At 44.9% G+C, this 15,705-nt stretch overlaps 1 protein-coding gene across 1 annotated transcript; it reads right to left on the bottom strand.

Annotated features, from left to right (window-relative positions):
* Positions 1 to 521: 521 nt before the first annotated feature.
* On the bottom strand, positions 522 to 3,438 carry LOC120061483 (nuclear factor 7, brain-like). The gene is made up of 2 exons (XM_039011328.1): positions 3,066 to 3,438; positions 522 to 2,797 (listed from the first exon to the last, which is right to left on the bottom strand). The coding sequence occupies exons 1-2, from the start codon at positions 3,315 to 3,317 to the stop codon at positions 1,571 to 1,573; spliced, it is 1,479 nt and encodes a 492-aa protein (XP_038867256.1). The 5' UTR covers positions 3,318 to 3,438; the 3' UTR covers positions 522 to 1,570.
* Between the last annotated feature and the right edge of the window lie 12,267 nt (positions 3,439 to 15,705).

The raw sequence follows: 15,705 nt of genomic DNA, 5'->3' as shown, positions 1-15,705 counted from the left end.
CTGTATGGTGAGAGGATAGAAGCTGGTAGCAATAATAGTAGTCTGTATGGTGAGAGGATAGAAGCTGGTAGCAATAATAGTAGTAGTAGTCTGTATGGTGAGATGATATTTGATTTGGTTTAGATTTGATTAAGATTGCTTTTAGTCCACCAAAGGTGGACTCCCCAAAAAATAAAAATAAATTTAAAAAAGCTAAGTGAAAACACAAACAGAGATCCACGTTCCCAAAACGTTTACATATTACGAGTTAATGGTGAAGGATAGTTGCTGGTTTCTAACAGACAATTCATGTATGTGTCCAGTCATAAGTTATTAAAGGGGAATATCAGAACAATCTTTTGGTATTTCAGTGATGATGTGGCTGGAGACATGTTGCTTCTTGAAAGTCCAATATCTTGACAACTTGACTGCTGACATGCAACACATTTTGAGACTATGTTAACAGTGTCCAACCGGCCTACTGGAACTAGCTCACAGTAAATCAAATTGGCTTAAAGGCACATAACACCAGTAATGCAAAATCAGGGTAAAATAATAGACCATTTTATTTGTCAAGTTCTCTGCACACAAGCTATATTAAATGTGTGAAGGTGAGGAAGATGATAAACGTTATGAAAAGCCTCACCCTAATCCTAAAATAGAAATTGTTCATTATAAAAACAAAAGTCAACAAGTAAGAAATAATTTGATATATGTACAAAATGCATATTTACAAGATAGTAAAGCGTTAAACCCACAAAACATACACTGTTTATATCACAGGGTTGTGGTGATGTAAAATCTCAATAACTCAAATCTGAATCCTAATCATAACATCTGCCCCCTAGTGTCAATCAGTAATTCCCTTAATGCGGTTTTGAAAAGTTAAAGGATTACAAGTAAATGTACAGGTGGCTTGTCAAATAAAATGTGAGACACTATGATGTGTGTTTAACTAAAGCATTTACAGAGCATGTCAAAACTCCCTTTGATTCTGATCAATTTCGTGTGTCAAAATTACGTGTAGATTGTTCTACTTTGATGTGACTGGAACTATGATAAGCAGATCAATACCAGCAGACTGTCAGGGGGTCTATGATACGCAGATCAATACCAGCAGACTGTCAGGGGATCTATGATAAGCAGATCAATACCAGCAGACTGTCAGGGGGTCTATGATACGCAGATCAATACCAGCAGACTGTCGGGGGGTCTATGATAAGCAGATCAATACCAGCAGACTGTCAGGGGGTCTATGACAAGCAGATCAATACCAGCAGACTGTCAGGGGGTCTATGATACGCAGATCAATACCAGCAGACTGTCAGGGGATCTATGATAAGCAGATCAATACCAGCAGACTGTCAGTGGAAACTATGATACGCAGATCAATACCAGCAGACTGTCAGTGGGAACTATGATAAGCAGATCAATACCAGCAGACTGTCAGGGGGTCTATGATAAGCAGATCAATACCAGCAGACTGTCAGTGGGAACTATGATAAGCAGATCAATACCAGCAGACTGTCAGGGGCTCTATGATAAGCAGATCAATACCAGCAGACTGTCAGTGGGAACTATGATACGCAGATCAATACCAGCAGACTGTCAGGGGGTCAGAATCTACTCCATCACATTCACCAATGTTAAAATAGGCTGACACGTCTTTCCAATTACAGACTAGAGTATAGATAAGCGACATGTCATCTGCATTGTAGAAAGAGAGTTCCGTGGTAGCACAATTTAGGTATAGCGCTATCTTTCGAGGTGTATCACTAAAAGGGATTTGTTTTTCGGTAACCGTACCGTGAATAGTATATTTTTGATTTCTGTACCTGAGACGCATTGTTTTTGAACCAAAAAGTTCAAACCAAAACCCCCCCTGAACATTTTTAACTCCCAGTTCCCAGAAAGCCCCACTTCCCACTTCTATTTCCCAGCAGTGTTGTCCAGTGCTGAATTTACTGTTACTCACTGCTTCTGATTGTTGTGATTGATGTCGAGCTGAATGAACTAAAAAAGCTGACTCTGCATTTCTGGGAGTACAAAACACACTGCGTCTGTCATTGGAGATCGTCAGTTTCTGACTCACTGTTTGTAGTGTGAGTCTCTCTGGTAGAGGGTTGATTACCTGCAGCATCTCCTTCCACACAAAGAACTGCAGGTGAGACTCATAGGGCCCCAGAGAGAAGGAGACCGGTGTCACCTTGAGGTCATCTACCCTGGACTTGTATGGATGCTCCTTGGTGGCGTCCTCAGTCGTGTCCTCCCCATGACGTTCTGGTGGTGGCATGTCCCTGTCCTTCAGTGCCTCAGATAAGCCCATGTCATTCCACCACTGAAGGAAACCCTCACTGTCTGGGATGTGTTGAGCAGATTTCATCATCACCTCCTTCTCTTTCCTCTCTGACAGTATCAACTCCATACTCTCTAAATTCCCTCTCATCTTCTTCAAGGTCTTCTCTTCTTTCTCCTGTAACTCATTCTTTATCTGTTCTTCCCTCTTCTTCAGAAACTGGCGCATCTCTTCAAACTGGCTGCTGATTTGAGTCCTCAGCCGACAGGACTTAGTCTTGGTTTTTGTCATCTCTTCTTCCTGTTGTTTGGCCAGGTGCTCCACGGAGCTGTTGTCACGAGTGAGGAACTGAATGGCCTCATCTAGTTCCCGCCTCCTAGCTAAGGCTGCCTCTTTGATAGGTTTAAACTTATGCCCGTCATGCTTCTCCCCGTCCCGGCATATGACGCAAACCAACTGTTGGTCTTCCTCACAGAATAGTTTCAGTTTCTCATCATGGTCATGACACAACCAGTCAGTCCCCTTTGAAAAATAAGCGTAATGAATTATAATGATATTATTTTCTCCATAACATCCCGAATAAAGCATACAAAACACAGGTAGTGAATGAAATGTACAAAAATGCTGACTTGTAATATATTTTCCGTAAAGGTTGCTGGTTCGAATCCTCGAGCCGACTAGGTGAAAAATATGTCCATGTGCCCATGAGCAAGGCATTTAACCCTAATTTTCTCCTGTAAGTTTCTCTGGATAAAAGCATTTGCTAAAATGTGAAATGTAAAAAACTCACCCCTGTCTTCTCATCGCGTACTGCTTCCTCTTTAGCTTTGTCGGCCAAGCTCTTCAGAATGTGGTTTGTTGAGAGGTTTCCCTCAGCTGTTGAGATTCTAGCCCGGCAATGAGGACACATGTTCTCTGTTCTCCGAAAGTTTGTAAAACATTGTCGACAAAATGAGTGACCGCAGGAGAGGCTAACTGGATCAGTGAAGAGAGAGAGACACACAGAACAGGTTAGTTCCTCTATGTACGTAGTAGACGCCATCTCTCACACCAGATCCTTACCTGAGCCTGTGTTAAAATGAGGAAACAGCTTTCAGTTTCACATCTATCCATCGTGGTTGTGAAACACTTTAACCACACCCTCTCTACGTGTACATTCAGCTCAACAGACACAGAGACGGACTAATCTACAAATCACCTTGCATCATAAATAACTACTCAATATTATTTGTAGATCATTCAGTCGGTCACAATTTACCCATGGTACATCACAGCTGTGACGCACAACCAGAAATTCTCCAGGTATCTGAAAGTAGCAACGAAGTAAAGAAGTCCAACATCACACCCTACTGGTTAATCAGTGCAGAGATATGAGATAGGCTTCAGACCTTGGTGTTAATGTCTAGTCTTCAGACCTTGGTGTTAATGTCTAGGCTTCAGGCCTTGGTGTTAATGTCTAGGCTTCAGACCTTGGTGTTAATGTCTAGTCTTCAGGCCTTGGTGTTAATGTCTAGTCTTCAGACCTTGGTGTTAATGTCTAGGCTTCAGACCATGGTGTTAATGTCTAGTCTTCAGACCTTGGTGTTAATGTCTAGGCTTCAGACCTTGGTGTTAATGTCTAGGCTTCAGACCTTGGTGTTAATGTCTAGTCTTCAGACCTTGGTGTTAATGTCTAGGCTTCAGACCTTGGTGTTAATGTCTACGCTTCAGGCCTTGGTGTTAATGTCTAGTCTTCAGGCCTTGGTGTTAATGTCTAGGCTTCAGACCTTGGTGTTAATGTCTAGGCTTCAGACCTTGGTGTTAATGTCTAGGCTTCAGGCCTTGGTGTTAATGTCTAGTCTTCAGACCTTGGTGTTAATGTCTAGGCTTCAGACCATGGTGTTAATGTCTAGGCTTCAGACCTTGGTGTTAATGTCTAGGCTTCAGACTTAGGTGTTAATGTCTAGTCTTCAGACCTTGGTGTTAATGTCTAGTCTTCAGACCTTGGTGTTAATGTCTAGTCTTCAGACCTTGGTGTTAATGTCTAGGCTTCAGGCCTTGGTGTTAATGTCTAGTCTTCAGACCTTGGTGTTAATGTCTAGGCTTCAGGCCTTGGTGTTAATGTCTAGGCTTCAGACTTAGGTGTTAATGTCTAGTCTTCAGACCTTGGTGTTAATGTCTAGGCTTCAGACCTTGGTGTTAATGTCTAGGCTTCAGACCTTGGTGTTAATGTCTAGTCTTCAGACCTTGGTGTTAATGTCTAGGCTTCAGACCTTGGTGTTAATGTCTAGGCTTCAGACCTTGGTGTTAATGTCTAGGCTTCAGACTTAGGTGTTAATGTCTAGTCTTCAGACCTTGGTGTTAATGTCTAGGCTTCAGGCCTTGGTGTTAATGTCTAGTCTTCAGACCTTGGTGTTAATGTATAGGCTTCAGGCCTTGGTGTTAATGTCTAGGCTTCAGCCAGAGGCTGTGTTACACAGCAAACATACAGGAGGACGAGCTAAGACATTGTTTTGGCCCCAAAATCCCTTTTACCAGTGTGTTCCTTTCATGTGTAAACCTACCTAACTAACAGGACAGTGATAAGGGTGAGATAATTAACATGACAGTGATAAAGGGAGAGATAATTAACATGACCGTGATAAAGGGAGAGATCATTAACATGACAGTGATAAGGGAGAGATAATTAACATGCCAGTGATAAGGGAGAGATAATTAACATGACAGTGATAAAGGGAGAGATCATTAACATGACAGTGATAAAGGGAGAGATAATTAACATGACAGTGATAAGGGAGAGATAATTAACATGACAGTGATAAGGGTGAGACGCTCGTTGATGCGCGAGCAGTGTGGGTGCAATAATTGAATAACATGTATTTCTAAATTTATTTTGCGAGCGGTGTAGTCAGGGTATGAGACTGGGATGCACTTGCTCTGCCTCTGACACGCACCCTACAGTGCGTGTCAGAGGAGAGCCTAACACCTAAGGAGAGCCTAACATCCGGGGGAACATCACTTCCTGCAGAAGGTGCTACTGCAGACTGCAACCCTCAGATGGCCTCAACATAACAACCCAACGTGACATGGATTTAATTACACCCAGACAGGGTTGCAGACTAGCCTACTTGTTAGCCACAACACAACAGCAGTGAAAGAAAAATGTAAACTTGTAAATATGGAAAACCATAAACATATTGGTTGGCTAAAGTAGAAGCTCCTCCAAAATCATTCTCATTCTTCTAGTCTACACGTTCTCCCATTTAACATTGCATCATGTACACTGTTGAAATGAACGACATCTCCATGTAGCCTAGACTCAAAATGCGACATAATATTGTAAAAAAATAAAAGTCGCGGTGAAGCCACAACTCACTCATATCGACACCTCTCATTCGCGAGATCCTGCATCACGCCAATTGGTCCAGACGCGATAGCGCCATAGGGGGCCGAATATCATTGGGCGACATCAGCCTCTTTGAATTTACGGATCAAGCAGCGTTTAGCGGCCACACGAAGCTGCCGCCATAGACCTAGAATAACTGCGAGGACCAACAAACAACGAAGGACGTTCCGAATCAATGTAGCAATTTGAATCATGATTTCATCCACCTGAAGGCATCAAGGTCGAGAGACAACGGTTGGGTACCTAAAAGAACATTAACATGTAAGTATCTTACATTTTGTATCTGACACATCAGTGTTTACAGTTCCGTTTATGGATGCTCTCAAGGGGTTCTGTATCCGGATGGCCAGCATCATCAGCATGCTCGCGGTCTATGGCTGTCACTACTGTAGCCTAATGGCAATGTGGATGGCGTGGCGTTACCAAGTCGAGCACATGTTTTACGCCTACACATGAATGAAATATTCACTCTCAGCTCTACACAGCTTACATCGTTATCACGAATGATAAACTCCTTAAATCACTGTTGTTAATCAGTCGCATCTGGCTCAATGACGGTTGATAAATAGACAAAAGGCTCGTTGCACTGCATCAACATCTGTCTGTCGTCTATTTAATCCCTTACAAGCCTGCTCTCTTTAATCCATCGGCTGCAATACAAAAGCATTCTGTGTACAGTTAGTTATTACAGCAGGGTTCCCCAATTACATACAACCTTGGGACGATTTCTCCTTGAAAGGATGGTCGGGGGACTGGAACATAGTTAAACAACAGAATCATTTCGAACCTTGATTACATGGGGATAAGATCACATACTTTACGTCTCTCTATGCGAGGGAATACTTGGGAACAGATTTCCTAAATTAAAATCACTATGAGTTGAATTCCTGGTGATTTTATGTCAATAGTCCTAATAAGAATTATTAAAAAATGGTTTGATCATTATTATTATTATTATTATTGACCGTTATACCATTAGATGGATCTGGCCAGCTGGGTGTTCAACCAGTCTTTGCTGGGAACACTGACATGTAACACTGCTACTATTTATGAGAGGATTTACGCTCATGATGTCTTGGTTATTAACGCATGGATTTGCCCATCGTGAGGGTGTGTTGAGGCGTCACACTGAGGAATACAATGGAGGAAAACGAAACGGAAATGTATATAGGACGACACTAAACAAACTGATGTCTTAATTTCTCTAGCTCGTTTTACAAACGAACGTGTAGGTTATTATTAGTCCGTTATAATAGTGCCACTGCCGCGGGGATTATTTGGTCTCACTGTCATAGTTTATAATAGGCTACATATCTGCTCTTTGAGCGCGCAATATGTAGGCTATTTATATATATATATATATATATATATATATATATATATATATAGGGCTAGACGTTTTTGAATCATAGGCTACTGGATTTTCGATTCCGTTCGCCTCATTTGTCTACGCATTCGCGCAAAGAACCTATTTCCCGCGCGCAACATAGTTTCATGCATGTTATTGCATTAACTCCGGTTAAACACGGTGAAACAGTGACTGACACCTGCGTCTCTTGTGTGGCTTCATGTTATGTAGATCAACATGAAAGTATTACAACAATACATGCATGCAGTCGCAAAACGCTACTGTGTGTGTGGAGGCACTGTGCACCTGTTCTAAACTATTCCAAAAACACGTGATATAGGCCTAAATAGACAATGAGTCATAATACCTATAAGTACCCATAAGGAAATGTTTTTCCAATCGTTTTTCCACCATTCATTTTTCCCATAGGGGATTTTAGAAACACTTCCAATAAGGGCTGTGTTTCGTGTAGGTTTACCCTGGTGTGACGTTTTGATAACCATGTACATCTCTCTAGGACAAGGTGACTTTTATCAATATATTCCCCCGTATTTACATAGTGGGAAAATGATTGCAACCATTTCCCAGTTTGACCAATAGGTTTTATGGGTATTATGACACCTTCACCATGGGGCTCTATAGGGCGGGCCCAATGAATACATAGCCTATATACCAACCCTCGTAAAATATCAAACTCATACTTACTCGTGGTAGGTGAGTCATACACCATGCACCACTATCTAACTCAACACATATCTGTGATACAAAGTTGTATCCTATGGTCTGTAGCCTATGGTCTGTAGCCTAGGGTCTGTATCCTATGGTCTGTATCCTATGGTCTGTATCCTATGGTCTGTATCCTAGGGTCTGTAGCCTAGGGTCTGTATCCTAGGGTCTGTATCCTATGGTCTGTATCCTAGGGTCTGTATCCTAGGGTCTGTATCCTAGGGTCTGTATCCTATGGTCTGTATCCTAGGGTCTGTAGCCTAGGGTCTGTATCCTATGGTCTGTATCCTAGGGTCTGTATCCTAGGGTCTGTATCCTATGGTCTGTAGCCTATGGTCTGTAGCCTATGGTCTGTATCCTATGGTCTGTATCCTAGGGTCTGTAGCCTAGGGTCTGTATCCTATGGTCTGTATCCTAGGGTCTGTATCCTATGGTCTGTATCCTAGGGTCTGTAGCCTAGGGTCTGTATCCTAGGGTCTGTATCCTATGGTCTGTAGCCTAGGGTCTGTAGCCTAGGGTCTGTATCCTATGGTCTGTAGCCTATGGTCTGTATCCTATGGTCTGTAGCCTATGGTTCCCATCATTTGTATATTTAAGCAATAAGGCACATTGGGGGGTTGTGGTATATTGCCAATATACCATGGCTAATGGCTGTTCTTAACCACGACTCAACGCAGAGTGTCTGGACACAGCCCTTAGCCGTGGTATATTACCCTTAGCCGTGGCAATATACCACAAACCCCCAAGGTGTCTTATTGCTATTATGAACTGGTTACCAATGTAATTAGAACAGTAAAAATACATGTTTTGCCATACCTGTGGTATACGGTCTGATATACCGGCTGCCAGCCAATCAGCATGCAGGCCTCGAACCACCCAGTGTATAATAGCCTATATAGCATACTGAAATAAACTAAAATGTCCCTATACCTTGAACGTATACCTGGGGATATATTGTCACATATTACACTATAACTGCCAGACCTGGTTTGACACAGCTGTTTTAAGAGTGATTCCCAGCAACACTTGATCCCTTGTCCCTTATACATAGACCTAATTGACAGGGGTCTCCCATGTGAGCTTGTCCGCTGTTAAGTTCCCATTGACCGTGGTTTTAAACCCCCCCCCATCCCACAGGAGACCACTACTCACTGTAAAAACCACATGAATCATTAATCGTGTTGACCGAATGACTGCATGGCTTGTAAGCATAGTGTGTTTTGTAGTAGTCAAACCAATCACACCCCCCCCCAGGACCTCCCGTGTCACTCATACTAGGTTTGGTTTTCTCCCAGCAGAACTCTGATTGGCCGAAGTGAGCGTCTGTGCCTGGGATACTGTTATGAGAATTTTGTTATCAATGTTCATAAACTTCAATTAATCTACTCAGTCTGCAACCCAGAGTTTGTAAGATTCTGGTTTAAATGAAACAGACAGATTTCTCAGCTTTACAATAGTCAACATGTTTATTCACGAGGACGTCCTAGTCCGTTGTACAAAAACCTCAATTTTATACTGGCTCCTTACGCACATACCTCCACATACGCACATAATCTTAAGCTACGCCTTGCTCAGACAGTCTGTGTTTTTCCACTACACAGATACATTGTTTAATCTGCAACATGTTTCATACTTTTCTGCAAGCCTAACAGTTTCTCCCCTCCACGGGTGAAGACAGAATGTCCTGTAAGGAACACAGTAGTACAACTTGTCTGTCGATAGCTCCTCTTATCATTTGTTTCACACTTGCACCCTGCTTACATACTAAAAAGGAACAAAAGGTCATTGTTCTAATTCTGACTAAAACTACACACATCAGATTATAGTTTTATGATTCTAATACATTTCATACAATTATATGGTTTCCGAGTGGAATTATTTAATCATTATCTTTAGACATATAAATTATTTTATCAGATATTGACTTAATAGACATTTGCTTGAAAAACAAAAAAAAGCTGCAAATTTGACTGTTTGTCCCTCTCGAGACGCCGTGGGAAAAAATACACTTCCTCAAAATAGTCTGAATTAATCTTAAATAAATCAAGAAATCTATAATTAATTTAGACATTTTTGCAGAGGATGTCTTTGTCCCACAAGTTAACACCTAACTAAGATATTTGGTGCAGTATTTCTCAAGTGAAAACATGTGCACGCAAACTAGTCGTCTGTCATCTAATTAAAGAAGCCCTACTGTTGACCAATCACCGACGAAGGGGCGTAGACTTCGGCTACCGAACATCGACAAGCCTCAAGAAGAAAAACAAACACTGCTGAACACCAAAACAAACTAAACTGTCACAAAATGTTGGCATAATATACTGGGAAGCATACGGTAAGCTTTGCTGTATGCCACTGTGTGGATGGAGAGGGTACCCTCTGTGTGTCAGGGTGTAATGGAGAGGGTATCCTCTGTGTGTCAGGGTGTTATGGAGAGGGTATCCTCTGTGTGTCAGGGTGTAATGGAGAGGGTATCCTCTGTGTGTCATGATGTATTGGAGAGAGTATCCTCTGTGTGTCAGGGTGTAATGGAGAGGGTATCCTCTGTGTGTCAGGATGTATTGGAGAGGGTATCCTCTGTGTGTCAGGGTGTATTGGAGAGAGTATCCTCTGTGTGTCTTGGTGTAATGGAGAGGGTATCCTCTGTGTGTCAGGGTGTATTGGAGAGGGTATCCTCTGTGTGTCAGGGTGTAATGGAGAGGGTATCCTCTGTGTGTCAGGGTGTAATGGAGAGAGTATCCTCTGTGTGTCAGGGTGTAATGGAGAGGGTATCCTCTGTGTGTCAGGGTGTATTGGAGAGGGTATCCTCTGTGTGTCAGGGTGTTATGGAGAGGGTATCCTCTGTGTGTCAGGGTGTAATGGAGAGGGTATCCTCTGTGTGTCAGGATGTATTGGAGAGGGTATCCTCTGTGTGTCAGGGTGTATTGGAGAGAGTATCCTCTGTGTGTCAGGGTGTAATGGAGAGGGTATCCTCTGTGTGTCAGGGTATAATGGAGAGGGTATCCTCTGTGTGTCAGGGTGTAATGGAGAGGGTATCCTCTGTGTGTCAGGGTGTAATGGAGAGGGTATCCTCTGTGTGTCAGGGTATAATGGAGAGGGTATCCTCTGTGTGTCAGGGTATAATGGAGAGGGTATCCTCTGTGTGTCAGGGTGTTATGGAGAGGGTATCCTCTGTGTGTCAGGGTGTTATGGAGAGGGTATCCTCTGTGTGTCAGGGTGTTATGGAGAGGGTATCCTATGTGTGTCAGGGTGTTATGGAGAGGGTATCCTCTGTGTGTCAGGGTGTAATGGAGAGGGTATCCTCTGTATGTCAGGGTGTATTGGAGAGGGTATCCTCTGTGTGTCAGGGTGTAATGGAGAGGGTATCCTCTGTGTGTCAGGATGTATTGGAGAGGGTATCCTCTGTGTGTCAGGGTGTTATGGAGAGGGTATCCTCTGTGTGTCAGGGTGTTATGGAGAGGGTATCCTCTGTGTGTCAGGGTGTTATGGAGAGGGTATCCTCTGTGTGTCAGGGTGTAATGGAGAGGGTATCCTCTGTGTGTCAGGATGTTATGGAGAGGGTATCCTCTGTGTGTCAGGGTGTTATGGAGAGGGTATCCTCTGTGTGTCAGGGTGTAATGGAGAGGGTATCCTCTGTGTGTCAGGATGTATTGGAGAGGGTATCCTCTGTGTGTCAGGGTGTAATGGAGAGGGTATCCTCTGTGTGTCAGGATGTAATGGAGAGGGTATCCTCTGTGTGTCAGGGTGTTATGGAGAGGGTATCCTCTGTGTGTCAGGGTGTAATGGAGAGGGTATCCTCTGTGTGTCAGGGTGTATTGGAGAGGGTATCCTCTGTATGTCAGGGTGTAATGGAGAGGGTATCCTCTGTGTGTCAGGATGTATTGGAGAGGGTATCCTCTGTGTGTCAGGATGTATTGGAGAGGGTATCCTCTGTGTGTCAGGATGTATTGGAGAGGGTATCCCCTGTGTGTCAGGATGTATTGGAGAGGGTATCCTCTGTGTGTCAGGATGTAATGGAGAGGGTATCCTCTGTGTGTCAGGATGTATTGGAGAGGGTATCCTCTGTGTGTCAGGATGTATTGAAGAGGGTATCCTCTGTGTGTCAGGATGTATTGGAGAGGGTATCCTCTGTGTGTCAGGGTGTAATGGAGAGGGTATCCTCTGTGTGTCAGGATGTATTGGAGAGGGTATCCTCTGTGTGTCAGGATGTATTGGAGAGGGTATCCTCTGTGTGTCAGGATGTAATGGAGAGGGTATCCTCTGTGTGTCAGGATGTAATGGAGAGGGTATCCTCTGTGTGTCAGGGTATAATGGAGAGGGTATCCTCTGTGTGTCAGGGTGTAATGGAGAGGGTATCCTCTGTGTGTCAGGGTATAATGGAGAGGGTATCCTCTGTGTGTCAGGGTGTTATGGAGAGGGTATCCTCTGTGTGTCAGGGTATAATGGAGAGGGTATCCTCTGTGTGTCAGGGTGTAATGGAGAGGGTATCCTCTGTGTGTCAGGGTGTTATGGAGAGGGTATCCTCTGTGTGTCAGGGTATAATGGAGAGGGTATCCTCTGTGTGTCAGGGTGTAATGGAGAGGGTATCCTCTGTGTGTCAGGGTGTTATGGAGAGGGTATCCTCTGTGTGTCAGGGTGTTATGGAGAGGGTATCCTCTGTGTGTCAGGGTGTAATGGAGAGGGTATCCTCTGTGTGTCAGGATGTATTGGAGAGGGTATCCTCTGTGTGTCAGGATGTATTGGAGAGGGTATCCTCTGTGTGTCAGGATGTATTGGAGAGGGTATCCTCTGTGTGTCAGGATGTATTGGAGAGGGTATCCTCTGTGTGTCAGGGTGTTATGGAGAGGGTATCCTCTGTGTGTCAGGATGTATTGGAGAGGGTATCCTCTGTCTGTCAGGGTGTAATGGAGAGGGTATCCTCTGTGTGTCAGGGTGTAATGGAGAGGGTATCCTCTGTGTGTCAGGGTGTAATGGAGAGGGTATCTGTGTGTCCGGGTGTAATGGAGAGGGTATCCTCTGTGTGTCAGGGTGTAATGGAGAGGGTATCCTCTGTGTGTCAGGGTGTAATGGAGAGGGTATACTCTGTGTGTCAGGGTGTAATGGAGAGGGTATCATATGTGTGTCATGGTGTAATGGAGAGGGTATCCTCTGTGTGTCAGGGTGTAATGGAGAGGGTATCCTCTGTGTGTCAGGGTGTTATGTAGAGGGTATCCTCTGTGTGTCAGGGTGTTATGGAGAGGGTATCCTCTGTGTGTCAGGGTGTAATGGAGAGAGTATCATCTGTGTGTCAGGGTGTATTGGAGAGGGTATCCTCTGTGTGTCAGGGTGTATCGGAGAGGGTATCCTCTGTGTGTCAGGGTTTTATGGAGAGGGTGTCCTCTGTGTGTCAGGGTCTTATGGAGAGGGTATCCTCTGTGTGTCAGGGTGTAATGGAGAGGGTGTTATGGAGAGGGTTTCCTCTGTGTGTCAGGGTGTAATGGAGAGGGTATCCTCTGTGTGTCAGGGTGTTATGGAGAGGGTATCCTCTGTGTGTCAGGGTGTAATGGAGAGGGTATCCTCTGTGTGTCATGGTGTATTGGAGAGGGTATCCTCTGTGTGTCATGGTTTATTGGAGAGGGTATCCTCTGTGTGTCAGGGTGTTATGGAGAGGGTATCCTCTGTGTGTCAGGGTGTTATGGAGAGGGTGTCCTCTGTGTGTCAGGGTCTTATGGAGAGGGTATCCTCTGTGTGTCAGGGTGTAATGGAGAGGGTGTTATGGAGAGGGTTTCCTCTGTGTGTCAGGGTGTAATGGAGAGGGTATCCTCTGTGTGTCAGGGTGTAATGGAGAGGGTATCCTCTGTGTGTCAGGGTGTTATGGAGAGGGTATCCTCTGTGTGTCAGGGTGTAATGGAGAGAGTATCCTCTGTGTGTCAGGGTGTAATGGAGAGGGTATCCTCTGTGTGTCAGGATGTAATGGAGAGGGTATCCTCTGTGTGTCAGGGTGTAATGGAGAGGGTACCCTCTGTGTGTCAGGATGTAATGGAGAGGGTATCCTCTGTGTGTCAGGGTGTTATGGAGAGGGTATCCTCTGTGTGTCAGGGTGTTATGGAGAGGGTATCCTCTGTGTGTCAGGATGTAATGGAGAGTGTATCCTCTGTGTGTCAGGGTGTTATGGAGAGGGTATCCTCTGTGTGTCAGGGTCTTATGGAGAGGGTATCCTCTGTGTGTCAGGGTGTAATGGAGAGGGTGTTATGGAGAGGGTTTCCTCTGTGTGTCAGGGTGTAATGGAGAGGGTATCCTCTGTGTGTCAGGGTGTTATGGAGAGGGTATCCTCTGTGTGTCAGGGTGTAATGGAGAGGGTATCCTCTGTGTGTCATGGTGTATTGGAGAGGGTATCCTCTGTGTGTCATGGTTTATTGGAGAGGGTATCCTCTGTGTGTCAGGGTGTTATGGAGAGGGTATCCTCTGTGTGTCAGGGTGTTATGGAGAGGGTGTCCTCTGTGTGTCAGGGTCTTATGGAGAGGGTATCCTCTGTGTGTCAGGGTGTAATGGAGAGGGTGTTATGGAGAGGGTTTCCTCTGTGTGTCAGGGTGTAATGGAGAGGGTATCCTCTGTGTGTCAGGGTGTAATGGAGAGGGTATCCTCTGTGTGTCAGGGTGTTATGGAGAGGGTATCCTCTGTGTGTCAGGGTGTAATGGAGAGAGTATCCTCTGTGTGTCAGGGTGTAATGGAGAGGGTATCCTCTGTGTGTCAGGATGTAATGGAGAGGGTATCCTCTGTGTGTCAGGGTGTAATGGAGAGGGTACCCTCTGTGTGTCAGGATGTAATGGAGAGGGTATCCTCTGTGTGTCAGGGTGTTATGGAGAGGGTATCCTCTGTGTGTCAGGGTGTTATGGAGAGGGTATCCTCTGTGTGTCAGGATGTAATGGAGAGTGTATCCTCTGTGTGTCAGGGTGTTATGGAGAGGGTATCCTCTGTGTGTCAGGGTGTTATGGAGAGGGTATCCTCTGTGTGTCAGGGTGTTATGGAGAGGGTATCCTCTGTGTGTCAGGGTGTAATGGAGAGGGTATCCTCTGTGTGTCAGGGTGTAATGGATAGGGTATCCTCTGTGTGTCAGGGTGTTATGGAGAGGGTATCCTCTGTGTGCCAGGGTGTAATGGAGAGGGTATCCTCTGTGTGTCAGGGTGTAATGGAGAGGGTATCCTCTGTGTGTCAGGGTGTAATGGAGAGGGTATCTGTGTGTCAGGGTGTAATGGAGAGGGTATCCTCTGTGTGTCAGGGTGTAATGGAAAGGGTATCCTCTGTGTGTCAGGGTGTAATGGAGAGGGTATCTGTGTGTCAGGGTGTAATGGAGAGGGTATCCTCTGTGTGTCAGGGTGTAATGGAGAGGGTATCCTCTGTGTGTCAGGGTGTTATGGAGAGGGTATCCTCTGTGTGTCAGGATGTAATGGAGAGGGTATCCTCTGTGTGTCAGGGTGTTATGGAGAGGTTATCCTCTGTGTGTCAGGGTGTAATGGAGAGGGTATCCTCTGTGTGTCAGGGTGTTATGGAGAGGGTATCCTCTGTGTGTCAGGATGTAATGGAGAGGGTATCCTCTGTGTGTCAGGGTGTAATTGAGAGGGTATCCTCTGTGTGTCAGGGTGTTATGGAGAGGGTATCCTCTGTGTGTCAGGATGTAATGGAGATGGTATCCTCTGTGTGTCAGGGTGTTATGGAGAGGGTATCCTCTGTGTGTCAGGGTGTATCGGAGAGGGTATCCTCTGTGTGTCAGGATGTAATGGAGTGGGTATCCTCTGTGTGTCAGGGTGTTATGGAGAGGGTATCCTCTGTGTGTCAGTGTGTAATGGAGAGGGTATCCTCTGTGTGTCAGGGTGTTATGGAGAGGGTATCCTCTGTGTGTCAGGATGTAATGGAGAGGGTATCCTCTGTGTGTCAGGATGTAATGGAGAGGGTATCCTCTGTGTGTCAGGGTGTTATGGAGAGGGTATCCTC

Source organism: Salvelinus namaycush, chromosome 16 (assembly GCF_016432855.1).
Source record: "Salvelinus namaycush isolate Seneca chromosome 16, SaNama_1.0, whole genome shotgun sequence".
Classification (NCBI taxonomy): Eukaryota; Metazoa; Chordata; class Actinopteri; order Salmoniformes; family Salmonidae; genus Salvelinus; species Salvelinus namaycush.
This window is presented reverse-complemented; position numbering and strand designations above follow the sequence as displayed.